Below are 25,566 nucleotides of genomic sequence, written 5' to 3' on the forward strand. Positions count from 1 at the left end.
GCTTGTTTATTGATTGTTTTTTGTATCTTTGAGTCTCAGTTTTTAAAAGGTTAAAAGGTCATCTTTCCAAATAATCCTGGATCCTGGACTCCAAAGTGGACCAAACCAAAACCACTTGGTAAATTTGCTATGATTTTCAGGCAGTGACTTTTTTTTTAAATGTAATTATGCAAATAAACAAACTTCCTTGGTAGAAATAACCAACATCGTGTTTTTATATATGTGCGCAACTTGTTGAAATTGAAATTGACTATTTGCGCTTTCCGTAGCAGGTTGTCTGTCATGTCAACATGGCTGCCGTCAGGAGCGGTTTGACTCCGGTCTGCTTAACAAGATGTTTTCTAAGACAGACAGGCAAACCAAGCCGAGGCGGCCATCCTCTCTCAGACATCTGGAGCCACGTAGGTCTTCTTCACAGTTTCATGTTCGGTACTTTGTCTGTGCTTCCGAAGCAAAGATACAAATAGCTTTTTCTCCACGGCTAACTAGCTCGCCGGCTAGCATCATGCCTCCTGTGTGACTTTGACAGTAACAGGCTCTCCAGCAAAGACAAGAAAGACAGGACTCTCTGCTGTTCAGGGTAACTGTAAAACCAGCTGGATTTAAACCAGAAAGCGCGGACAGGTCAGCTAAAAACACTGAAATACGGAATTAGTAGGAGTTTGTTTGATGTTATTGAAAATCCGTAATGCTACATCAGTGTGACTGCACAGTCTACCAGTTTATAAAGAACCATTACAGCTTTTCTCTCCGATGTATAATAATGAGAGTTTTTATGAAAATAGATTAACCTCATTTAAACTATGCCAAAGTTTAATAACCCATGTCCTGCAGGAGTCACCTGCAAACCTCTAGAGGTCAGTATAGGTTTAACTTGAACTACATGTAATGTTTTCCCAAACGTCAATGTATCTATTAAGGATGTATTATAGTAATTGTTAAACAAATGCAAAGATTGACGATCATATTTAAAAAGGATCACATTGCATTAGTTTATGTGGCCAAAGAGTTATATAAGTCACATTGTTTAATTCAAGCAGCACTTTACTGCAGTAAAGTCTTGATGCATGCCCAATCATACAGGTAAGTAAATCCCAAAAGGTTGATTCTGTTTATCTGTACGTAGCGTTTTCAATGCAAGTCACCCTCACAGCCCATTGTTCATTCAGTGCGCTGGTTTTAGTTATTACACAATGTAGAAAAGACGCAGCTGTAAAACATTAACATCTTATATTGTTTTCTGTTACTGAACTGGTTCAGAAGCAGGAGACTTGTAGCTTAGTAAATTATTCTAAGGATTCAATTTGAAATATAATCATTAATTATACAAGCTTTATTTTTTTACTTTCCTGTTGCTTCTTGTCTTTATTTAAAAAGAAAAAAAAAAGAAAAAAAAAAGGTTATTCTGCAGTTAGTGTATCAGACCGACAGGTCTTTGTCCTCCTTCTGTCCACACAGCGGTTAATCCAGAGGTCACATCTCCACACAGTGTTTGAGTGCCGCAGCCCTGCCACCAGGGCTCTGCTGGGCCGCAGACACCATGACAAGTTCCTCTGGGTGAATGCCGTGGCCATCAGACACAACAGCTCACAGGTGGGTCGCCACACAGGTTATGTAGTCACTACAGTTAGATCTATGCCATTCTTTAACCTTTTTCACACATTAAAGTTAATCTGACTTATACTGTTTTCTTGAGCCTCCTCACTTACTGGTGTAAACTGATAGTAGTCACGGTATTATTTAAATGTTGGTTTAAAAAAAAGTGTCTGTGAGTTTTTACTGGAGTGCAGTGGCCAGCCTGAAGACCTGGAAAGGTTTGTGTTTGTCGTGTGTCAAACTAAAGTGTGTCAAATGTTTTAGCCTCTTCATGTAACAGGATTGGGAGTGGCCTGTAGGATTTAAATCCTCTATCACAGCCACAGGTGGACTGTAGAGTGAAATGAGTCGCGTAGGATCCAGTAACACATTACAAGTTGATGTAATCTTAACAACTGGATCCAGTTTATAGAAACACTGAAATTAAACAAATTGAACTCCTGTGAGGTTACACTATTACATTTCTACTTAACTGATGTGTAGAGTTTATCTTGACATTCACAGATCCCGCCTGATGGTGGATCCATTGCAGTTCCAGTAACAGAAACTTTAAACAGTCCTCCAGTCCTGGAGTCTGTCACACAGCCTGTCACTGAGCAGGTGAGTCTGCATCCAAAGTAAATCTTCCACATCCCTCAGCTACGTGATCACTTCAATCATTTGGTGCTTTTGTCATTTTTAATCATTTTAGATCCTAGGTGGGACAGTTTCCAGTGTGTTACCAGCAGCAGAGAGCTCTGTTCTTCCTCTCGTGTCTGCTGACCCTGCTCCTGTTTTAACACAACCGGTCTCTGAGCAGGTCGCTGATGTGGCACCGACTGCAGTGGAGGTCCTGCAGGCCGTTGCTGGAGAGCCTCGTTTAGCAGAGCTTGGACTAGCTGGTCACACACCAGTGGGGCTGGTCCAGAATATGTTAGAGTTCATTCACATGGATCTGGGTTTGCCCTGGTGGGGAGCCATTGTTGTGGGTAAGCATGCTTTAACACTTCTTCTCTGTCAGTATCAGTGCGTCACTTTAGGCCACCCAAACACAGGCTGGGTTTATATTTTCCTCAAGTTTTCTTTAAGAAGCGCCTTGTTTTTGATTTCCTGCGTCTATTCTCATCCTCTGCTTTCCTTCCTCCAGCGACCGTGTTGGCTCGCTTGGCTGTGTTTCCCGTCATAGTGAAGGGCCAGCGAGAGGCGGCGAAGCTGAACAACGTGCTGCCCGAGATGACCAAACTGACCAACAGGATGAATGAGGCCAAGCAGAGCGGAAACAAGTTTGAATGTAAATGTTCTCTCCTCTTTCTTCATGGCCTTATACTCACTCTTTAGACATTCAGCTGATCCTGAGCTGCTGCTGCTGTCTCTGGTTCTGTCACAGTTTCCAAAGCGTACTCTGACCTGAACCTGTTCCAGAAGAAACATGATGTGAATCCTCTTCGTGGCTTCCTGATCCCTTTGGTGCAGGTCAGTTATTCTCAGCTTTCTGTGTTATTGGCATGAATGTTTCAGGCAGACTAATTAAACAAATTTTACACTTCAGCTTAGTACTTGCTTATGTGGAGCTCCCAGCTATTACAGTGTAAGCAAAGGCGGAATTTAGATTTTTAGGTGCATTTATGATTAACAAGAAGTTCTTTTTAGTTCATCTTGACTGTAACACAGAAACACTAAAAATGCAGTTTGTAAGTAAGATTTTGGTGTCTAGCTTTTTGCCATGGCGGGTTTTGTTGAAAGGGTTTTATTTAGACATCACAAACACAGCCATATGTCAAATATATGTCCCTTCCTTCAAAATAAAGGCGTGTGTTTGGTGCAGGGGAGCAGCTTCATGGATTCATCATCATAAAACAGAGAAACTATTCATGGCTGTTAAATTAGTGATGAATGTATGTGTACCTTTGCAGATATGCTAGTTATTATCATTGACTTTGCTTTGTTGCTTCAACGTGTTTGAGATTGTTTTTGCTGGAGCTTTGTTTTTCCCATTTTTCTCTCTGGCCTCACTCATCTGCCCACAACCCTCAGACACCCGTCTTCATCTCCTTCTTCATCGCCCTGAGAAAGATGGCCTATCTGCCTGTGCCCAGCATGCAGACAGGAGGCATGCTGTGGTTTGCAGACCTGACGGCATCAGATCCTTTTTATATTCTGCCTTTGGCCGTCACTGGAACGATGTTTTTCATCCTGGAGGTGAACTCAGATCTCTTATTTCCCAAAAGAAACACGGCAACAAAAAGAGAGTGATGGTAAAAAATTACTGACCCACTTCATCACCATCTTTTTTTCCTCAGCTGGGTGCAGAGTCTGGGATTGACAACCCCAACCTGCGAGCCATGAAGACGGTGTTCAGGATCATGCCTTTAGTCATCTTCCCTCTCACCATCAACTTCCCCACGGTTAGTGACTCTTTCGCTCACATCTGTTATTGTTCTCATAAAAAACATCGCTGAAACATCTTTATTTTTCTTCGTACAAACTTCAGGCAGTCTTTACCTACTGGCTGACCTCAAACTGCTTCTCTCTGTGCCAAGTGGCTCTGCTCAGACACCCCTTAATCAGAAAAAAGTTGAAGATCCCTGAAAGGATCAAGCACCCGGCCTCCGCTCTGCCACAGAGCGACGGATTGATCGAAAGCATGAAAAAGGGTTGGTGTTGTGAGCATAAATCTGTCGATAAACAGAGTAGGACTATAAATCTAGTTGTAGTTTGTAGCACTTTGTTTCCACTCTGATTGTTTTTGTGTTTGTCTGTGTTGGAACTGGTTTGGTCTGCAGGTTGGAAGAACGCTCAGCTGGCCCACCAGCTGGAAGAGCGTGAGCGAAGAATAAAAAATCATCTGGACCTCGCTGCCAAAGGTCAGTCCCAGTCTTCAGCTCATCCACAGAGACCTTTTGGTCTCTGTCAGGGGTTTTTTCCTCCTTGCAGAAAAATGACTCACTTTATTTAGAGGGAGGGAGAAAAAAACTTTATTTGAAATGGTTGCTCATTTATATAAACTCTGACCCAAGTACATTTGTCGTCTTGCCCTCCACCTTACAGACTGACACCAGACACAGTCAATTTATCGGAGTAGAATTCACTCGCTTTTATTTTGAAGGTTTATTCACTGCTGACCCGCTTCCTGATCCTTCCTGTCAGTCAGCTACCCTGTCAGGCGGTCGGCCTGTCTGCTGTAGTCCCTGTTCTGTTATGGAGCAGGTGGAGAACTGATTCATGTGCTGAAAAGCTGCAGGGTTAGAGCTGATTGTTGTGTGTATTTGTTCCTAAGTAGCCCCATTGTAGTTGTGGAAGAACATGTGTTATTATTTAAAAGCTGTTTAAAAAAAAAATTTTTAAAAATGGCTTTGACCTTTGATGCACACACAGACAGCCAAGAGCATGTGCCCTTAACCTACCGAACAGTGCGACATATACAATTTATTTCTGTGGGATTTATCCGGGCAGTTATTCAGTGGCTACTTCAGTACTACCTGCTTTATAAGGAATTTACTGCATTTTAAAAGCTTAAAAGAAAGATTTAAGATCCTTAAAAACGACAGGTTTTAATAAAGGATTGGGAAGTATAAAAATTAACTTTTTTTTTTAAACTCTTGTAATCAGTAGTGTTAAATAAATTAGCGTTTAAAGAGATAAATACAGATTCTTGAGTGTGAAACCTGATCAGACTTACTGCTGGATGGTTGTAAATTTAGCAGGAAAGTGATATTTCAAGTAATGTTTATATATATATATATATATATATATACATATTAATAAATACTAATATGGACATTTTATATTCTAAAGATCAAAGTTTAGCTTGTTGTGAAAAAAAAGGCTTTTTAGCAACTGTTTTCTGATTTCTAGATGTTTGGAGCTTATATTTCACAGCAGACATTTCACATGTTTGCACCTCGTCTCATTTCTCTGTGCATCCTCAGTTCCTTTCCTCATCTCCTCTCCTTACATCTTACTTCCTTTCATCAGAGATATGACTGGAGGAGGCGATGAAGAGACATGAAGAAGGCAACAATGTAGTGCTTTATTTAATGTGGGGGGAGTGTCCAGGTGAACTTAAGTGTTCATGACAACTTAAATGTCAGGAGTCACAATGACAGCAGTGCACGGGAACTATTTTTATTCACCACGCACAGGTGAGAAGGACAGAGGTTGATCAGGCAGTTGATCATCATTGTAGCATCCTGTCTCTTGCACACACCAAGATTAAAAACACTCTAAGGACAGGATACACCTGTGTGTCCGTGTTTATGGCTGTTCCTGCAAACCACCTCTATCTTCCAGATATATTTTAGGAATTGAAACATTCCTCATGATGGCTACTGAGATTAATTTCTAGGTCACAGGTAGGGGGAGACTCCACACGTGTTTGTCTTTACACCTCCTAAACACTCGGTGGAGCTGTTTGATTTGTTGCTGTTCTGCTGCCGGACTTTTATCACTTGATGCCACCGTGGTTTATCTAAGAGTTGTCTCATTTCATTTCTCCCTGCAGGTCCACTGAGACAGACTTTTACCCACAATCCTCTAGAGCAGAAACCTCCCATTGCAGCAGCAGCATCAGCTAAAGACAAGTCTGCTGGAAGCAAGACGAGACCATGGAAGGACACTATTGGATAAATCCAACCAGCTGTCAGCGTGGCAGTAATGATGAATTGTGTACATATTTATGGATAGAAGAGTTAGGGGTATGAATATGTGTTCTAATAAAAATGTAAACTGCCTCAACACAACCTTATTGTATGTCTGCTTATTTCAACAAAACAAACGGCTGTCTTCATGTTGTCAACGAGTAATTTTATTATAAATACATGTTTGCAGCTCAACTTTTTCAAGCTGTTTCACACTTGTTTAAAAATAGCCCTTCAGTAGTCTCTGACATTATAAAACTTCATGAATGTTCATCCACCTGAGTGAGCGTGGAGTCAGTCTCATCTGTTCTGTTTCTGTGAGCAAATGATGATAAAAACACGATCAGCAGCGCTCTCGGTTCCAAAGATGCAGCCTGCTGGACCGATTTCAACAACAACCGGCCACCTTCAAGTGAAATCAAAAAAGGTTTTGCATTTAGATCATTTCAAACAAACTACTTGTGTTGACATAATTAAATACAGTCCGAAGTCACGCTTGGCTTCAGGGAAGTGCCGCCTATGAGCAGCATCATTAACACATTCTTTAACATCATCACAGGGTGGTGGCTGACGGGTCTGAGAACTGGATCCCGCTTTAAGCCCAAATGTTTGGTCCACTGCGGTCTCGCAACAGCGGCGGCTGGCAAAGATCCAGGCTGAGCTGAGAGTCTGTTGTTTGTGCGTCACCGGCCGCCAGCAGGGCGTTAAAACGAGCGTCTCTACTCGAGTTTGTCGATGTCCATCTCGGTCAGGACAGAGAAGCACACTTTCTGAATCCCCATGCCACATTTGGCTAAAAGAGACATGAAGGAGGTTAGAACGCAGGATTTAGGTCAAGCATTTACACTTTGATGATCAGAATAATGCAGAAAAACATCTGGATTCTTCCCAATCTTACCGATGAACCTTCGCAGCCACAGCGGTCTTTTGTGAGCCGGGGTGTAGCAGCAGAGGAAGTAGACGGGCACTCCCGACAGGGCGATGCCGATGCCGATCAGGGAGTTGATGGTGTCACTGTACAGAGGCACCACCACCAGGAAGATGGTGAGGATGCAGAAAACAATGGGGTAGAACAAACTGAGCTGTGGAAGGAAAAGAGAGAGAGAGCCGGGTGAGACGATGGGATGAATTACTGCCTCAAAAATTCTTTTCGCCAACGTGATTAAGTGAAACATGCTGGATCTTAAAGCCTTTTCCAGTTTATCGACTGCTGTACTCAATACAGGGTCATCAATTACGAAATGCACATGTTGTTTTTAATAGGACTTAAACCAAGCGATAAAGGTCGTAGACCCATCACGAAAGAGTTTACGTAGGTCATAAATTGAGAGAGAGGAATCATTATAATCAGCCCAACCAATGGAGTCACCCCCTGCTGGCCAGTAGAAAGAATGCAGGTTGAAGAATTAGAACTTTATTAGAATTAGATGCTTTTCTAACCTGAAGGCTGCCTCCTTTTTGTTATACAGCCTGTGAGTACACAGTGACCAGTCTGAGCATGTGTGCAGTTCAAAAATTAAATGTGTTCAGGAGTTATTTTCCTGATTGTTTCACTCCGGCGGTTATTTCCTGAGCTGCAGTAAAGATTTTGCAATAAAAAGTGGAGATTTTATATTTTCACACTGGCTTCACTTTTCTATCTCAGCAGCAGCATCAGTCTACTATTGTCTGTTTACAGGTAACACTGCACATACATCTGAAACATTTCATTTAAATACCTTTAAAGGCCTCTTTCTGTCCGGCTGCTTCCATCGCAGATATAGTTGGCCCAGGATGGACAAACCAACGAAGAACCAGTAGCTGAAGCTGTAGTAGTTGATCAGCCTGAAGACATCTTCTACACACAGGTATATGAGAGCCATGACGCCCTGCAGGAAAGTACGGGAATCATGGTGAGTAAGGGTGAGGGCCAAAAAAGCATGGCACTAAATTGAAACAATTAGACAACAAAGAAAAAAACAACTGACGTTGAAGAGCAGGGCGGGGACGGGAGTGTAGCGGTTGACGTGGATCATGCACAAGAAGTCGGGCAGGTGGCCTTCTCTGGAGCCCACGAAGAACAGCCTTTCGAGACACAAAATAAAGCGAAGATGAGGATTGGTTTATTTTGACTGGTTTTAATGACCTCGCAAAGTAGCCTAAAGAACGATAGAGATACCTGGAGGCAGCAAGGATGGAGGCATTGAGTCCTCCAAAGCAGGACAGAGCCACAGCCAGAGGAATGGTCCAGTTCATCACACCAAACACCTGATCTGCAAATGTCTGCAGAGGGAAAACTCTTCAACAAAAGCTACACCTCGTACATGTCAAGCCTACATCATTCAGTGTGGATCGGAGGAACTTACCACAGCCACAGCATCACTGTCTAAGATTGCAGGAATTGGGAGGATAGTGTAGTAGGCCACGTTGGTGAGAATATAGATCACAGTCACGATGGGCATGGAAATAGCGATGGCCAGAGGCAGGTTTCTGTAGTTTAGAGAGAGAAACAGCAGAGGGCAGCAAAAGAGATCAGAGAGATTCTTATAGAGAGAAAAGATCCAGAGTTTTGTCTGAAGTCTCTGAGTCAAGAGGATATTAAGTGATGAGGAGCGGGTGTTTGTCACTTATTCTGTCTGTGAACTCTGAGAAAGGCTTTTGATCTAATCACATGTGTGGCCTTGCGTTTGGCTGTGTGAATCAAAGAATAAGCCTGAAACACACACATGAGAATACTTCAGAGCCTCTCCTCCCATTTTCCCTCCCTTTGCTTTTCACCTCTGTGTTTTGTTTTGTACTCAGACGAGAGGAGGCCGTAGAAGTCCAAGCTACCGCTACTTTTTGTCATGCACTGATCATTTCAGTTTTATAGCCTTAACTCTGAACTTTATCCAGATGCTTCAGGAAAAGTAGACTGCTCATAGACTGCTTGTTGTATGTTTAAAGACGTAATTGTGACTATAATAGCTGCAAATGTAAAATTAAGTGTAAGCTAGTCTGCTATTCTGGCCATTTGGCTCTAAAGGGAGGACACAGTTTATAAAATAAAGATGTTAATTTTTGGATAAGACTTAAACTAGCCATTAAAAGCATTAACTCATGAGTTAAATATTTATAATAAGGTAACAGAGCAGCGAAGCCAAAAGTGTAGTTTTCTCTTCTTTGCAAAAACACATGAGTCGCCCCCTGCTGGTCATTAACGGCTATATCTTTGGGACAAAGTGACACAAACCACTTTGGGGTTCTGTCAAAAAGGCCATTGGGTGTAAAGAGAAAAACCTGTCACATTTGAACCTGTTTGTTAATGTCTCAAGTCTAAAAAGCCCATTACCATCACTGAAAATGTTTTCTATCATCCGTGAGTCAAAAATTCATGTTATATAAAATTTTCAGCTTATTCAGAAATTTGAGTCCAAAGTCCAACTTTTGAGATAATAACTTGAAATTTTGACTTATGCATGACAAAAAAAAATTTTTCATTGGCAGAAATGAGCTTCCATACTCCGGTGTCTAGGAATGGAATTATACATTTGAAACCAAAGTAATTTAATTCCCATATGATGGGATGATTTAATGCTCATAGTGGCAAATGGTTCATGTGACATCATGCATATTAACTCACCTCTCTGGGTTCTTGATCTCCTCTGTGACAAAGTTGAGGGTGTCCCATCCAGAGTAGGAGAACAGAGCCGAATACAGAGCCAGAGCGATGGCTCCTGGATCTCGAGATGAGCCATCAAATAGCCCCTCGAAGTTCTGGGTGTGACCTAGAAGGAAGTGACAGCATGGCACTGTGTGAGCGTCATGTAGTTAACCTAATTAAACTCCTACCCTCCACATAACAATCTTATCTGATTGTTCTTTAACAGTTTTATATTAGTTATAACAGCAGATAATTTTTTTATGGATTTAGTGAAGGAGGACATGCAGAGTGTTGATGTGACAGAGACAGGGTAAAAGACGAAAGAAGAAGAAGAAAAAGAAAAACGAGAAAAAGAAAAAATGTGTGTGAGTTGCTGATGTGTTTGAGCACCTTGTCCGATCTTCACCAGGCCGGTGATGATGACGGCGATGAGAGCAATAACTTTGGCGTAGGTGAAGAAGTCCTGGACTCGGGTTCCCCACTTGACATAAGCGCAGTTGACAAAGGTCAGCAAACCTGAAGGCGAGGGAGCGAAACACATGAACACACACGTATCATTCAAACACAGACTCGCACAGCAACAGACATTTGCTCTTTAAACTGTGTGTGTTTGTGTGTTTGTGTCTGTGCCAGCGTGTTTCCATGTGAGAGAGCGGCTGATTTAAGGAAGCACTGCTGCTGACTCAAGCAGACCGGATAGTTGTTTGTCAGACAAGGAAACAGCTGAGTGCAGCACATAACACACACATACTGAAATACACACATGTACGGTCATGGAAGTGAGACCAAGTTTAAAAGCTTGAAAGAAGAAATAATTAAACAAGCACCGATCTGTTCTGATGAGCTTGTATGTTTCGGCCTGAGGTTGGAGATTTGTCACGATTGGCACTTATTGACCTACAGCCTCTGGTCCTGATAAGTAAAGTGGTCCCTGCTGCATTCTTCCTTATTGCCCTCCTTCACCTTGATCAGCATTAATGGTGTTGGAAAACATGTTTTTCTGCTCCTCTCTGTCACTTATCTCTCTCACGCACGCTCTCTGACTCTGGCACCTTATCAGTAAGGGACCGCCTAGTTCACGGGACATCGTAAAAATTACTATCTCCATTGATAGCGTGTAATACTCAGTTTTGCGAAAGCGAATCTTTTTATTAATGAATGTAAATTAATTGCTGTAGTTCAGACCAAAACAGGAATGCATCATCTTCCACCACACTGACAGCTAGAGGGTAATAACAGGATGCCTGTTCAAACACAGCAGAGCACAATGCCTCAGATGGAGGATGAGTGATGGAGGAGGAGGCTGTGCCACCCAGAGGTGGAGGTTTGAGATCAGGTGTGAGAGACAGGCAGGCCAGTGATACAGAGATGCTGAAGACTGCGTAGCTGTTAGCAGACGATGACCTTGAGTACGGGTTGGGCGGACTTTACACCTGAGTTCACGTGCTTCTGATAACCGCCCCTCACAAACAAAACGTTTGAACAGTACGTGGATGTGGACTGAGCTGAATGTATCTGAAATGACCATATTAAAGATGTCTCCTCTCACTTTGACATCACAGAGACAAGAATAGATAAAAACTGCACACACAATGACCTAATTACTCAAAATTTGGACGTTTTATAGAAGCATGGCCCGCGCATATTAATAAAGTTATACAGTTACACGACATCTGAGATAATCAGTCAAAATTCTTCCACTGCAAAACACTTTGACCCAACCAGACTTTTAAATACTCAGTCCAACTCAAATCATTCGATAGTAAATTATTACACAGGATGTAAACTTTCACTTATTATAATCTGAATGTTTTTATCTGTCATGTTAAGGTACTGAAATCACAACTGTCTATCTTATTCTGCTAATCAGTTCAAGGTCACGATGGCTCCTACCTCGGCTGCCGTGGAGTACGCCCTGAAACGGGGAACCGCTCACACTCACATCTGTACATGTGGTCTGTTAGTTTAATTAAACTAATCTTTGGGTTACGGGAGGAAGCATGCTGTACCCCACACAGGTACATGCAAACTCCACACAGAAAGGCCCCGGGTGGCCGGTGGATTCAAACCCAGGACCTCATTCACCCCCATCCCAGTTCTCTGTCTACACATGACCTCATTGCACTACAAGCTGTTTGTTCTTGTGTTTTATCATAATTTTTATAAAACAGAACTTACATGTTGTCTTGTCAGAGCAGTTTCGGCACTGCCATGTCTAAAACCTTTCTTTTCTAGTCTTGAGTGAAATAGGGTGAAGGTGAATATGAAACAGAGGGACTTCATTACAGCAGCTGCACTTACATTTACTGCACTGCCTTCACTTAAAAGGAAGTGGTGCTGTTTAAGCGCTTCACTCATGTGCTGGCTGAGCTATCAGAGGAGAGGCTTGTCAGGTCAGAGTGCCCCTGCAGGGAGGACTTTACCTCATAGCTACCAGCCTCTCTGTCGTCCTCTGCTTACTGGTGCGTGGCACAAAAGTGTGTGTGTGTGTGTGTGTGTGCACGCATTCAAGCGTGTGTGTGTGTGTGTGTTGCGCGCCCACCTTTTAGGTGGGTCAATGGATTTAAAGGAGGACATATATTTGTTATCAGGGCTTATCTGGAAGATATTAACAAGTTCTCTCTGCACCTTTGACTCAGTGTGCAGTTGCGTAGTCTTTATCTCGTGGTAGATTTGATCTTTCTACATTTACAGGAAGAAAAAGGAAAAGCTGTGATTCATGTCCTTGTGTGATGAGCCCATACCAGGTTTTCCAAAGCCACTGCTCTGAGATTGAGTAAAAAGTGGCTTTTCCTCCCACTTAATCTACCAAATGGATGATTTTAGGGTGGATCGGTTCCTCTTTAATCAGATGTTAGTGAGTGTTTCTGCTGTAGACCTGCTGACTCTAACCGACTGCCACCATTTTTCACTTCTCTAGTCTCTGCAGCTCACGTGATCTGTCATAGATGTGAAACCACGGCTGTAACACAGATTATTAGGCATTATTGACACTGGATATCACTCACGCACTCACGCACTGACTCATCTTCAGTCTCCAGATGTGTACTTACATATGCAAGCAGCAGCCAGCAGCCTGTTGGCCAGGTACGGGGCTATGCAGGTGGGGAAGATGGGCTGCACCATGTAGTTGGAGAACGTGATGGCAATAACGGCCTGGCTGGTGGGCTCGATGATCAGCAGCGAAGTCCACAAGCGGATGAAGGCCATGAAACCCCCGAAGGCCTCCAGGATGTAGGCGTAGGAGGCCCCGGACTTGGTGATGGTGGTCCCCAGTTCGGCGTAGCACAGGGCGCCGAACACGGAGAAGATCCCGCCGATGGTCCACACCACCAGGGAAAGACCATAAGAAGCGCTGTGGATGAGGACGCCCTTGGGCGAGACGAAGATCCCCGAGCCGATCATGTTCCCCACGATCAAGCATACTCCGTTCACGAGGGAGATCTCCTTCTTGAGCTTCATGGACTCCTGCGAGTCATCTGACTTCTCTGACGGGGGGCCGCCGTTGGACGGCTCTTCTGTCGGGATGAGGCTGTGAGAAGCCATTGTTCGAGTTTGGTGGTTTTAATTTATTTTAAAAAGGAAAACAGTCACAAAATAAGAGGGTTTGTTTGGCCTTGCTGTGTGATGAAGATTGGAAAATTCCTCCTCGAGCTATCTTCGTTTATCTCCCGCCATCTGTGAAGGCAACACACAGGGGTCATATCAGCGATGTTGTCACAACTCAGACACACAGCAAATACTCGCGTTGTCCCGATCCGATCACACAAAAACACACTCGCATGCCAGAGGCACTAATGTCAGAACAAACATGCAGAAAAGACAACGCACAACGAGTGTGGACACGGTTGGATTCGAGAGCGGGATTTTGGGATTGGAGGGCCATTAGGCCGCACACCAAATGGCCTTTTAAGGTTGAGTGTATTTACAGAGAGACGGGGAGGGGAGCAAACACGTTGCGTGCCTCAGACACCGGCTTCTCGCTGGTAACCACAAGCAGAGAAAGAATCACTGACTAAGACTCACACTTAGACTCCCAGATCCACCTACGCCGGCATATGCAGAGTTTCAGTGTCAGCACAGCGGCCACAGGTCACATGTTTTCCAAAGTTCATTATCGTCAGCATGTGTGCAATTTGATGATGATGCAGACACGTTAGGCAGCAGGTTCAATAATCTGGCTTTACACAATCTCTTTACATATCATGAACTGCTAGTGTTGTTTTGAATGACAGTGTTTTCACTACATTAATGCCAATTTAAAGTGTAGTTATTTACAGTATTTACACTTTGATCATTCAGGCTTCTGGCTCTTTCATAAAGTCAGCGCATATAAATAAGTATACGTCAGGTGTAGAGGTACACGGAGAAGCATAAATGCAAGATATCGATCCAAAGATCGTAAACTGGATACAGCTCGTAAGTAATAAGGAACTCAGATACAGGAGAGACTCAAGCATGGAAAGCCTGATATGAACACACACAGACACAGACTCACAGAAGCATGAAGCTTTTGTGAGGAGAATGTAAGAGAGGCTGTGAAGTTCAGATACCTCGTGGCAACAGCAGCAGTAGGAGCAGCAGCACGTGTCTTGATGAAGGAGTCACTGCAAAGAAGGAGGACAGCAGATTGGACGTGAAGCATGCCGGAGAAGCTCAGAGGCGAAGCTCTTGCAGACAGAAAGTGCAAAGTTCAAAAGCTGCTGATAAGTAGGCTTCTTTTTGAGCTACTTAAGGTCACATCCTGGATACAGGAAGTCCTGTTGTTTACGCAACGGGACACAAGTAACAGTTCAGATTAATGAAGCAGCGATAATAAAAAGTATCATTATGTTTTCAAGGCAGCTGTGGAAACATCTGAAATACATCAGAGGGTTTCTAATTAGTTATTTCTTCATGTAAAAGATCTCAGATTACTCACTCGTAAAAGCAGCCAGGCATGATAAAACAACTCTCCTGAATTAACACTTCTACTTAAATCATTATGAAACACAAGCAGCAGTTTGGGGGGGGGGGGGGGGGGGGGGGGACACACTCACCCTCTCCAGAGGCTCCTCAGCTCCTCTCTGCTCCTCTTGGGGTCCTCTAAATCACTGCAGCACAGTCTGATTGCAAATACTGTATTATTTCAAAATCCACTCTCTGTTCTGTTATTTCATTGTCCTGCCTCCCCGTCACAGTCGTAAATAAACCACTTCATGCGCCTTCCTCTTCTCTCTCTGCTGTGCTGCTGCTCGGTTTCCTCTTGTTCTGCTTTGCTCCGACCTTCCTCGGCTGATGCGTTTGAGGTGTCGTGCACTTCTGGTTCCCAACGACGCTTTTAATCGACCAAGGAAACGAGTTCAAGGCGAGAGTGGGAGGGCTTTAGTTCACCTCAGCATTGTTTTCCTACGGGTGTGTGATTCAATTATCTCGCCCATCACACAGGTGTTATCTGCAGCTTACCTGCTCTTCTCTGATCAGTGTGACAGTGGAAATAAAAGGAGGACTGAGGGTTTTTCCACGATTACTATTATGCAAATGCATCTGGAGACAATTTGATGATATAATGCTGTTAGAAATGTTCACTTTAAGGCTCATCCGAACAATGGTCGTAATTATCCACTCATGTAAGACTAGCCTGCGTTTTCTCCTTCACTTTAAGTACATCCCATTACAGTGTTGTTGTTTATAACACAGGCAATATTGTAATAAAACAGTTATACTGGTTTATAAAACTGAGGGAAATAGCGTAACTTAGCTGATGCGTGTCTGTGTGAGGCTTAAATGCACATTTAATTAAGAGTCGCGTCAGTGTTGCTGATAGCAACAAGTAATTCATACGTTTCTGTGTTTCTGCTGTTTGATGGATGACCAAACACAAGCTATTGCGCCCTCTTGTGGATATGAAATAAACTGAATGGTGATAAATTATCAGTTTCTAGTGATCTCGGTTTGATTCTGACTGAAATGAAGATGATTTAAAAGAGAAAGATCCGAGAGAAAAAACATCAAGCGCACGTGAACCTTCAATAATGCAGATATTATGGAAAAGTAGAAAAACCAGTAGGTCATTTTTATCTTTCTTTCTTTGTTGTTTGCTTTGTTTGCTTACTCTTGATTCTCCCCAAAGTGTGCGTTGGGTCCGCCTGGTGGGCTGTGAAGGTACTACAGGTAGGCTGCTACAGGTCAGTTACAAGAAATAAAGTCTCTAAAGTAAAAGGGTTTGCAGTGAACATAAAAACAAATGTATAAAGTAAAAACAACATAAATTTTGTGTTTTTATTTTCATAATGCATTTTTGTTTTTTCCATTTTGTCTTTTGTCTGACCCGTTTTCTGATCTCTGTTATGTCTAATTAACAGGCAAACACTTAACCTGGAGATGTAAGAGCCAGGTCCCTGCAGACAAACCGTTAATTAAGAATCAGCCTCAACAATCAAATCACCAGATGCTCAAAATGAACTCACAGAAGATCCAAATACTTCATCTTTGTTCCTGTGTGTCGGTCACAGTTATGATGTAAAACTGTGCGGCTCTGTTTGTGAGGAAATGTCTGATGTGGCCATCAGCGAATACTTACAGAGCGTAACGAGAACATTTTGAGCGAAAAAGAGACAAAACAAACAAAACTCCTGCCCCACTAATACAACCTGAGGAACAAAAAAAATGATTTAAAAAGTTAAAAATACGTGACTCATGTTGCACATTTTTACAGCTATTATTGTCCCGATTCAAAAATCAAATCACTAATTAATCATAAGCCTTTTTTTAAGGATTTATTCGAGGATGTTTCGCTTGAATGGCAGCTTTAATTAATCAGATCAAATTAATTACTGGCGACTGTGAAGTAATCAGTTTCTTTGTCTTTTAAAACGATGCTAATTCCTCATTGCTCCAAGGCTAAACAGGTTTAAACGCTGACCTTTGACCCCTTGAGAAACTTTTGTCCTTTTTCCCTGGAGATGATTGATGCCCACAGAGGGTTGATTAAAGCTCACTGATGAGTGTGATGAGGCGTGATTAAAGCCTGTAAACACATCCAGCATCACACCTGTTGGATTTTATATTCACTTCTATCTAAATGGCTTCTTTTCTGTCTCTCGCTCCCGCTCTCTCTCTTTTTGTCTTTTTTTTTTTTTTTGATTGAGACACATCCGCTGTCACTCATGAACGCATGTGGACAAACTTCTCACACATGGCTCCTTTCTCCCCCTTTGTCCCGCTCCCTGCCCTGGGCATTCTTTTCATTGGTTACCAGTTGTCATGGTTTCAGGGAGCCCCTGCAGGCTAAAAAAAAAAAAAAAAAAAAACTAGAGGGATTAAAGGCGGCCATTTTGGGGACAGCTGGACCAGGTTGGTCCCTGTTGCCCCCTGTCCCGCTCCCAGTCACTGTGCGAGGGGGGACGAGGGCCGGCATTGTGTGAGGATTAGAGCTTCCTGTGTGTCAGCTCATTACACGGGGGAGTGTAGGGGTGACGGGTGGAGCAAAAAGAGTGAGGGAGCGAAATGAAAGAGAAAATTTAAAAGAAAAAAGGAGTGAGTATGAAAGAGAGTATGACACAGAGAAGGGGAGCGAAAGGCAGGAGAGGGGGGGTATAGGGAGGGAGGTGGCAGCCTCTACAGCTGCACCCTCAATCACACTCATACAGGCTCCGATTATCCTTTTCACACACACTCACACACACATGAACAGCGCAGGGGAACTGAAACATATTAAAAGACACCGAGAGCAAAAAAAGAAAAAGAAAAGAAAAAGCAGAATCTGGAGACAGCTAGCCCAGAGTCTCAGACAAAGGACCCCACCTTCCTCCTCCTCCTCCTCCAATCCAGACACACAGAGAAACTGGAACAAACAAGAGAAAACTGACCAACAGTGTGCACACAGAATAAGAGTCATGCAAGCAGAATACTTAAACAGATAGATGACTTCACAGAGACACGGGATTAAACCCAACCCAGACAAAAAAATGCCCCCCCCCCCCCCCCAACACACACACACACACACAAAACGAAACCCACCAGACAAGCAACAAACAGGTCTCCTCTTCACATTGCCTTTTGTTTTATTTATCTTTTATACATCTCATGGGAACATATTTTTGTCTTTGCTACAAAAAAAAAGAAAAAAGGGTTTACAAAGGGGGGAGCAAAGCATACAAAAAGCTAAACTGAGCTAAAGCAGGAATGCAGTGAGTGCAGACAGTTGGTGCAGGAGCAGGACACCCTCAAGTGCTCTGAGAGAGAAGGGAGGATGAAGGAGGAGGCGGGAGGGTGGTTATAACGGACGGGGCTCATACTTGTTGCGGGTTTCACCATGCAGATAACAGCAACCATCAATACAACAACGCAAACAGGGCCCTGTGAGGGCCGGGGTAGCTTACAGTTTTAAGTACGGGACTCACACAGTCACCGGCAGCATTACGACCAAACAGCATCACGGATTCAATCATTTCAGCAGGTTTTTCGGCAGCACAAGGCAAAGTGCAGCTCACAGTGTAGCTCGGCACATGCATTCAGCAGCATCACATTAAAAAAAAAAAGGAACAAAGTAGGAAACAGTAAGAAGTCTTAAAATGTAACCGCAGCTGTATTTACAAACTCTGGCCATTCCTAATCTGGCCTGTTTTGGTATTGACTTCATTTTGTAAAATTCTGGACACTCTTCTTTTTAAAAAAAACAAACAAAAAAACCACAAAAATCAGCTATCATAGAGTCTGTGCTGAACAAGCACCACGATAACAAAAAAAGAACAAGTAATTCAGCTCATGGTAATGCTGTGAAGTGTGTAAATAAGGCCTCACTGTGGTCTCCAAAATAGAAAAATACATAGCTAAAACACTACATTCACAAAATCACTGGAATCATACTACAGTATAAACTACAGCAGACCTATCTGCCTAACAAAAAGGTAAATATGAATTTGAATTATTATTACGCTAGGAAACAAATCTCGTTCTATTAAGTAAAAGAAAAATACATTCCCTTGTCAGGACCCTTAAAAACTGACATTCAACAGCACTAACTTTCTACGCGGTGGTGTCCATAGCCTCGTCTGCCGCGTCACAGCCGACGCTGTTCGGCAGAGGATCTGTGCTGTCGCCTTTCTCGGGGGATTTAAGCAATCCCTGCTTTTCATCCTGCTGTGCGGCGTTTTTACGATCCTCCGCAAAGTCATTGTCATTGGTTTGAGCCTTGGAGGGGGTACTGGTCAGCACGCCGGGGTGGGTCTTCATATGACCCTGTTGACAGGACACAATGATATTTATTTACAGATACAAAATCTCAAATTAAAAACTTTTACATCACACTATCTATTATCTCTTCTCTCACCTTAAGTCCGCTCCGGCTAGCGTAAGCCTTTCCACAGTGGGAGCAGCTGTAGGGTTTCTCTGGGCGATGAGGCTGTGTGTGTGGTGTTGGTGCTGGTGTTGGTGCTGATGCTGCTGGGACTGAGGGCTCAGCATCCGCAGAAGGCTTTTCTGGAGTGTCCTTCTCCAGCTCTGTGTCCAACCCAGACAAAGACTCTCTGAGTGTTTCACTTTTCCCTTTACTGTGGGCAGCATCTCGTTCCTGTGACTCATGTGGTGCACTGCCACAGGCCTCATCTGCTTCTGGGATAGCTGTGGGGCTGACGGGAGGGGGGAGTGAAGGTACGGGATTTGCAGTGGGGTTACTATCAGGAGTTATTGTGGGTTTATCTGTCGAGGACTCTTCATCATGATTAACGCCTCTGTGTGGCAGATCATTTTCTGCACCAGGCTTTGAAATGCAGAGAGAAAGGGGGACGTCGTCACCCTCTGAATCTCCATTTGCCAAAGCTGGGGGTGCTTTGAAAGGGCTGCCCAGGTCAGTGTGGGTCTCCTCCTCAGAGGACATGGAGCCATTCACCAGGCTACTGTCAGCTGGGATGCTGTCCTCTGGCCCTGCTGAAGTGAGGTTATGGGTCAGAGGTGGGCTAACACTGGACGTGGAGCGCTCTGATTCCTCTGTCTTCACAGATGTGGTGTCATTAGCTGCAGATTGCTTAAAAGTGGACCCTGAGCTTAGAGCATCAATTTGAGACTTGGTGCCTGTTGTTAAGGCCAAAGGAAGGAGCTGTGTTTTAGATTGGGAGCTAATGGAGTCATTGTCACCATCATCAAAGACGCCACTGTCCATTTCTGCAGCATCTTCGGGGGGAACATCTTCATCGGGCGGAATCTGTCCTCCGAGGTGCAAGCGGATGTGGTGCTGAAGAACCAGGGCATTGGTGAACTTGCGTGGGCACAGCGGGCAGGAGTTCAGGGCACGGCTATTGGGTGGCCTCGCACGGTGAGTGGCCAGGTGGGCCCTAAGGCTGCCCTTTGTTGAGAAGGAACGACCACAAAGCTTACAAGGGAACGGGCGCTCTCCCAAATGTGTGGCCTGGTGCAAGCGAAGAGCTCTGGGGCAGCTAAGAACACGCAAACACACACCACACTGATTAGCAGCCTGGACGGCGGGGAGAGATGGGGTAGTTCTAGTAGCGCCCGAACCCTGGCTTGTCTCTGATCCTGCAGCATTAGCACTAGGACTCAGTCCAAGAGCCGCCAACATTTCCCTGCGGTAGGCACTGGAGGTGGTGGTCAGGTCGTGGCCATGGGTGTCTCCGTTGGCTTCAGTAGTGGTGTGTGAGGAGGTGGAGGGCGAAGAGGCAGAAGAAGAGGAGGAGACACCTGGGTGAGGCTGCTTTTCAAGCTTCTGTACCAGCCGCTGCAACTTGGATGTATCAGAGGTAGAGGTAGTGGGAGAGGATGAGGAGGGGGAGGAGGCAGATGGTTTGGGGAAAGGTGGGAAAGGGAAAGGTAGCTGATGAGGCGAAGTGAGGTGGGAGGTGGATGGGTGTCCCGGTGGTCGGAGAAGCGCGAGGTGGTGAGGGGAGGTACCTCCAGGGAAGAGAATCTTAGGCAGGTGAGCCAGCTGGGAGTACGGCGAGGCTGAATGGAGGCTCGAGTGAGGAGGAGTGTTTTCGTCAAAGCGCTGCTGCTTTGCTCCTTTAAACTGGCTGCCCACAGAGGACGAAGATGACGAAGAGGAAGACGGGAGCACACTGCTGGATGCGCTTGCAGCGGCTGCCGCTGAAGCTCTGTTCAGCTGTAGCAGCGAATGAGCTGTGGACAGCAGAGCCATGTCCACAGAGGGGGGCAGAGGTAGGGAGGAAGGCGAGGCCCGAGCCGAGCCACTGGACAGGAATCCTAAAGCCATGCTCTCTGTGATGCCGGGAACGCTTCCTTTCACCGCGTTAAATGTTTCATCATCATCAGCTCGCCGTTTGCGCCTCCTCTGGATGCTCCCTGTGGCCGATCCGCCCTGCGTTTGCTCTGACAGCGCTGGAGGCAGCAGGGAGAGCGACAGCTCTGGGTTCTGCTCTCTGTGTCGCAGGAAATGAGCTTTAAGGTTCCCCCTGGTTGTAAAACGGCTCAGGCAGACTGGACACTGGTAGGGCCTTTCCCCTGTGTGGGACCTCAGGTGGATCTGCAGGGACGAGTCGCTGCTCAGCACCTTCCCACAAAAGCGGCAGATGTGCTGAGGGCGTCCTGATGAGGAGGCAGAGGTAAGAGAGGAGCTGGACTGGAGGTCCTGGGGATGGCTGGTGGGAGGAAGTGAAGGAGTTGGGAAGCTGACGCCATTACTGTGAGCGAATGAAGAGGTGTTAGACGATTTTTCATGGAGGTAGCGCGGTGGCAGGCCCAGCGACAGGGACAAGGGGTGTAGGGAGGCAACAGAGGAGCTAATAGTGGATGAAAGAGATGAGGAAGAAGAAGATAATAATGAGGACGAGGTAGAGGAAGATGCAGCTCTGCTGCTGTTGTTGTGTGAAGCGCCTGACTTGGAGACAGCCGGTTGGGGGAAGAGAGCTGATGGAAGGCCAGTCAAAAGTGACGAGGCTGTGGTGACTGGAGTGGCAGTGGAAGGATGCGTTGGGGATGAAGATGCTGCTCCGTTAGGTTTCAGGTTGCTTTCCGTTCCGCTGGCTTGTGCATTGTTGTCCTGGCCAAAGACAGCTCCTCCAAGCCTCAGAACGTGCCTGCAGATCTCTTCTGTTATCTGCATCTGGTGGATTTGGCGCTGTTGTAAAACCCTCAGCTCCTCTAAGAGCACCGCCAGTGTGGGAGGGACCTGGCTCTGTCCCTGCTCCCCTGGTGAGCTGGTGGCCTGCTGTTGACCTGGACTTGAGCTTTCACGGTGAGGTGGAACACATTGAGAAGAGGAGGAGGAAGAGGAGGTGGAGGTAGTGGTGGTGGCTGAACTTCCAGTCTGCGGGGAGGTCATGGTGGAGTGAGAGTTCCCTTGGCTGTGGGAACCAGAGGTCTGACCCAGGGGGGGAGGTGAGTGAGTTTGGGAAGACAGCGACGGGTGAGGGAAGTCCGGGGAGAGGGAGGAGTGGGTGTTGGGAAGAGATGTTGTGAAGGGGGCGATGTGGCTGGGCCAGTGGGGAGGAGGTGAGCTCTCGCTGGGTAAGGAGGGCGCGTGGAGCCCTCCAGGGGATGGGCGAGGGGCCAGAGGCGGCTGGCAGTCTTGAAGAGATGTGGGGGATGAGGAGGAGGAGGATCCTGATGAGGTCACTTCTGAGCCGAGAGATGTGGATGGTGACTTTAAGCCCAGATGGTCATCTGAGGATTTAGAAGAAAAAGAAGAATGATGAGGGTTTTTTTTTTTTAAACCTGCATGTTTATTTGACAAAGCTCTGATATCAACCCAAATATACAGCTTTGTGAATTTATCTGAACTCTGTTTTTTCCTTTGCCTCCATTATTGTTTATGAATTTAGTTTTAAAAAATTCTGTGTGCATACCAAAAGATACAGTTACAACATCAAAAGAAATTCCTGCTGGAAAGTGGCCTTGAACATGCAAATAAACAAGAAACTCAACCGTCCACGAGTCTTTGTGATATCTTGTCTCAATCTGTGCTCTCCAGAGTAAAACTCCTCAAACATCTTGTGCACACACATACAAAAAAAAAAGCTCACAGACCACCTTGCTGCTATAGCAACACATTTTAGAGGACAATGGGCATCACCAAGACAACCCATAGCCCCTCTTAACCCACTCCCTACAGCGGTTACGTCTTTCATCTCCCTATTCACCCTCCCCCGCCTTACGTCACAGTGGAGGTCAGGGGTCAGGCCAAGCTAAGGGTTCTGGGCACTGTCCACACACTCTGATTGGTCAACTAATCTGACCTCTGGCACTCAGGGGTCAAATTCTTTCAGAAATCTTGAGCACGGAGTGAGAAAGAGTAAAAAAGAAAAAGAAATGAGGGGGAGGGTAACAACAATGGAGAGACAAACTAACTACTCCCTCCTGGAGAGACAGTGATGGAATGAAAGACTGTACCTCAAGCGAAACTCCTTCCCTGCAAACCTGCAAGCAGATAAGCCTCAAACTAAAACTTCCACTATTAATTGTGAGAGTTTGCCCCAGGGGAGCTGGTGCATGCATCAGAAGCTATATCCCACTAATAATGTGACAAAAACCTCCATATTCTCTGAAATGTTTTCAATCCCCCCGCCTGTGTTAGGAGTATACAGTCAATAGGGCTAAAGGGTGAGAAAGAAGGAGCAAAGAAAGGGGAGGGGGGCTGTATTAAGAAAGGTGGAAAAATGAGGGGGAGAGGGGCACATAAGGAAGAAAAGCATGGATGAAGAGCAAAAGAAGATCAGAACAGAAAGGGTGGAAGATTAATCTTTACCCCCCAAAAAAACCACTGCCCCCCGCCCCCACCCTATTGCACCTTATTGTGAAGAAGTAAGAGAGTGCTCCATACTAATCAAAGCCCTCCAGCAGTCAGCGCTGAGCAGCCTGTTGGTCTCCAAGAGGATGAACAGCACACGAAAATGGCCACAGATGTATGTTAGTTAATCCTACCCACAAGAGCAAGTTTATTGGCCCCGTCCAAAGTGCCCCAGGTCTCATTTATAAGTGGGATCTATTGCACTAAACTAGTAAGCAGAATTGTGAGGTGAGACTTTTTTTCAGTCAGTTAAATCAGGTGCATTTGTCGGAATGCAAATGCAAACATGAACTTGCAAAAGTTCGAGAAAAGAAATCAAAGAAAACCCGCTCATGACTTAAATGCTAACTTTTGCGTTGGTAAATGAATTTAAAGATTTAAGTTCTTATAGTGAATTTCACAAGCAGCCAGTAGCCTGTGAGCAATGTTGTTTATAACAATCTTATGCCGCTTTGATTTAACAAAAAGAAAGAAAGAAACACAAAAATCCAAAAATAAAAAGCGCACGAACACTCGTAAACATGTTTTCTCACCGTGCGACTGCAGCCTCGGGCCCCCTGGATCCGCGTTAACGAGATGCTGGGGTCTCTTCTGTTTCCGGCGTGACATGATTCACGGCGAGTCAGACGGAGAGGGGGGCATCCGTCGGTTCAATGGCAGTTTTTTTTTTCTTGCGCACTTGGACGAGCTTCCGAGAGCATCCAAATTTAAGAAGCTGCAAGTCCTTGGCTTTAAAAAAGAAAAAAGAAGAAGAAGAAGAAGAAGAAGAAGAAGAAGAAGAAGAAGAAGAAGAAGAAGAAGAAAGGGGGAGTTTTGAAAGAGCGGGTCTTTCATGGAACAAAGTTCCAAAAAGAAAAAGTGATGTTTGGAAATCCGCCGGGCTGCACCGTGTCACATGAAGCTTGCCGTGTGTGTGGCTGTTTTCTAAAGTCTCTTCTACCCCCCCAAAAAACTTGTCCAATTTGCGCCCCTCCTCTCCCACTGCTGCCCCACTGCATGCACATACAGGGAGCGCACACACAGTCACACATACACACTATATACACACACGCACACAGAACCACTCCTTGTTCTATGATATTTGCATTTGAATGGCGTGCAACACACAGCCTCCCCGGTTCTCCTTTTCTCTCTATCTCGCCCCCCCCAGCTTTATTTTTCTTAACACTCTCACGCTGCAGCCATAAACTTTCAATAAAAAACCAACAATGGCGTCAAAGCCCGTTGGATGTCTAAAAAACAAATTAAAACGGGCGTAAGATGTAGCCTTTTTGTTCGAGATAAATGTTTCAATCATTATAGCAAGAGAGTGAGTGCGAGAGAGAGAGAGAGAGAGAGAGAGAGAGACGATGATGGCTCTGATTAAGATGCAGTAACACGCGTAAAACTAATCCAACAGGTAACTTAGCAATCAGGTGCCATGCCTCGATCATCCTGTGCGCTCTGCACCTATACTTTGATCCTAGTCATAATAATGAAGTCAAGCTGGCAGGTGGTTTCCGTCAGCGTGAGTCAAAAATCTGCCTTCCCAGCATTGAGCTGAGAAGGCGAGATGTAGCCTTTGATTTCCTCGGGGCCAATTATCAACAACAGTGCAGCGAGCGGCTAATGTTTGCAAGTGGGGCCACACATCCATTCCACATGCATGCATGTAATTCGTGTGTGTTATCACCGAGCGCATAATACCCACCCCCAGCACCACCACCACCCAAAAAAAGCATCTTACACTGGAGCTCTATTTAAAAGGCAGAGAATAGATGGGAATCTTTGACAATGGCGTGCTGGACACAGTTGAGTGAGCATCTCCCCTCTCTCACTATGAACCCCCGGACCCGCTGCTGCACAACACAATGCCCCTCTTTCACCCCCTGCCTTTACTCCTGTACCACGTGGAGAAATGGATAAAAGCAGGAGAGGGGGAGAAAAAAAGTGGTGGCGGAGGAGGAAGGGGGCCATATTTAAGTAGGTGTCTCACATAAAGCATATAGACTGGC

At 45.0% G+C, this 25,566-nt stretch overlaps 3 protein-coding genes across 4 annotated transcripts; 1 reads left to right on the plus strand and 2 right to left on the minus strand.

Annotated features, from left to right (window-relative positions):
- The first annotated feature begins 277 nt into the window (after window positions 1-277).
- On the plus strand, window positions 278-6,314 carry oxa1l (OXA1L mitochondrial inner membrane protein). Of its 2 annotated transcripts, none has more exons than XM_085399255.1 (11): window positions 278-401; window positions 1,459-1,593; window positions 2,101-2,196; window positions 2,288-2,564; window positions 2,723-2,866; window positions 2,963-3,048; window positions 3,610-3,774; window positions 3,876-3,980; window positions 4,067-4,229; window positions 4,359-4,439; window positions 6,077-6,314. In XM_085399255.1, the coding sequence occupies exons 1-11, from the start codon at window positions 291-293 to the stop codon at window positions 6,199-6,201; spliced, it is 1,488 nt and encodes a 495-aa protein (XP_085255381.1). In that variant the 5' UTR covers window positions 278-290; the 3' UTR covers window positions 6,202-6,314. The 2 variants fall into 2 exon arrangements, with proteins under 2 accessions (XP_085255381.1, XP_085255390.1); XM_085399264.1 differs by having other exon boundaries at window positions 305-401; window positions 1,400-1,593.
- slc7a7 (solute carrier family 7 member 7) lies at window positions 6,161-15,916 on the minus strand. Its single transcript, XM_085399244.1, has 11 exons — window positions 14,874-15,916; window positions 14,388-14,441; window positions 12,888-13,512; window positions 10,225-10,350; window positions 9,814-9,958; window positions 8,558-8,681; window positions 8,371-8,474; window positions 8,180-8,276; window positions 7,931-8,080; window positions 7,111-7,294; window positions 6,161-7,005 (listed from the first exon to the last, which is right to left on the minus strand). The coding sequence occupies exons 3-11, from the start codon at window positions 13,378-13,380 to the stop codon at window positions 6,932-6,934; spliced, it is 1,497 nt and encodes a 498-aa protein (XP_085255370.1). The 5' UTR covers window positions 13,381-13,512; window positions 14,388-14,441; window positions 14,874-15,916; the 3' UTR covers window positions 6,161-6,931.
- Window positions 15,917-16,065: 149 nt separating this feature from the next.
- Window positions 16,066-24,588, minus strand: LOC146674958 (uncharacterized). The gene is made up of 3 exons (XM_085399236.1): window positions 24,106-24,588; window positions 19,148-22,449; window positions 16,066-19,056 (listed from the first exon to the last, which is right to left on the minus strand). The coding sequence occupies exons 1-3, from the start codon at window positions 24,179-24,181 to the stop codon at window positions 18,844-18,846; spliced, it is 3,591 nt and encodes a 1,196-aa protein (XP_085255362.1). The 5' UTR covers window positions 24,182-24,588; the 3' UTR covers window positions 16,066-18,843.
- Between the last annotated feature and the right edge of the window lie 978 nt (window positions 24,589-25,566).

The sequence above is a fragment of the Rhamphochromis longiceps genome, linkage group LG3, assembly GCF_057381845.1.
Source record: "Rhamphochromis longiceps isolate RC_006_pf linkage group LG3, R_longiceps_female_GT1.1, whole genome shotgun sequence".
Taxonomy (NCBI): domain Eukaryota; kingdom Metazoa; phylum Chordata; class Actinopteri; order Cichliformes; family Cichlidae; genus Rhamphochromis; species Rhamphochromis longiceps.

Bases quoted from the DNA above. Each gene is read 5' to 3' on its own strand.
- oxa1l (XM_085399264.1), top strand. From the start codon at position 335: ATGTTTTCTAAGACAGACAGGCAAACCAAGCCGAGGCGGCCATCCTCT. The intron at 2,197-2,287 runs GTGAGTCTGCAT...TAATCATTTTAG, and splicing joins CACAGCCTGTCACTGAGCAG to ATCCTAGGTGGGACAGTTTC. The intron at 2,867-2,962 runs GTAAATGTTCTC...GTTCTGTCACAG, and splicing joins GAGCGGAAACAAGTTTGAAT to TTTCCAAAGCGTACTCTGAC.
- slc7a7 (XM_085399244.1), bottom strand. From the start codon at position 13,380: ATGGCTTCTCACAGCCTCATCCCGACAGAAGAGCCGTCCAACGGCGGC. The intron at 10,351-12,887 runs GTAAGTACACAT...CCTCGCCTTCAG, and splicing joins GCTGGCTGCTGCTTGCATAT to GTTTGCTGACCTTTGTCAAC. The intron at 8,475-8,557 runs GTAAGTTCCTCC...TTCCCTCTGCAG, and splicing joins ACAGTGATGCTGTGGCTGTG to ACATTTGCAGATCAGGTGTT.
- LOC146674958 (XM_085399236.1), bottom strand. From the start codon at position 24,181: ATGTCACGCCGGAAACAGAAGAGACCCCAGCATCTCGTTAACGCGGAT. The intron at 22,450-24,105 runs GTGAGAAAACAT...CTAAATCCTCAG, and splicing joins CCCGAGGCTGCAGTCGCACG to ATGACCATCTGGGCTTAAAG. The intron at 19,057-19,147 runs GTGAGAGAAGAG...TCCTGTCAACAG, and splicing joins CTAGCCGGAGCGGACTTAAG to GGTCATATGAAGACCCACCC.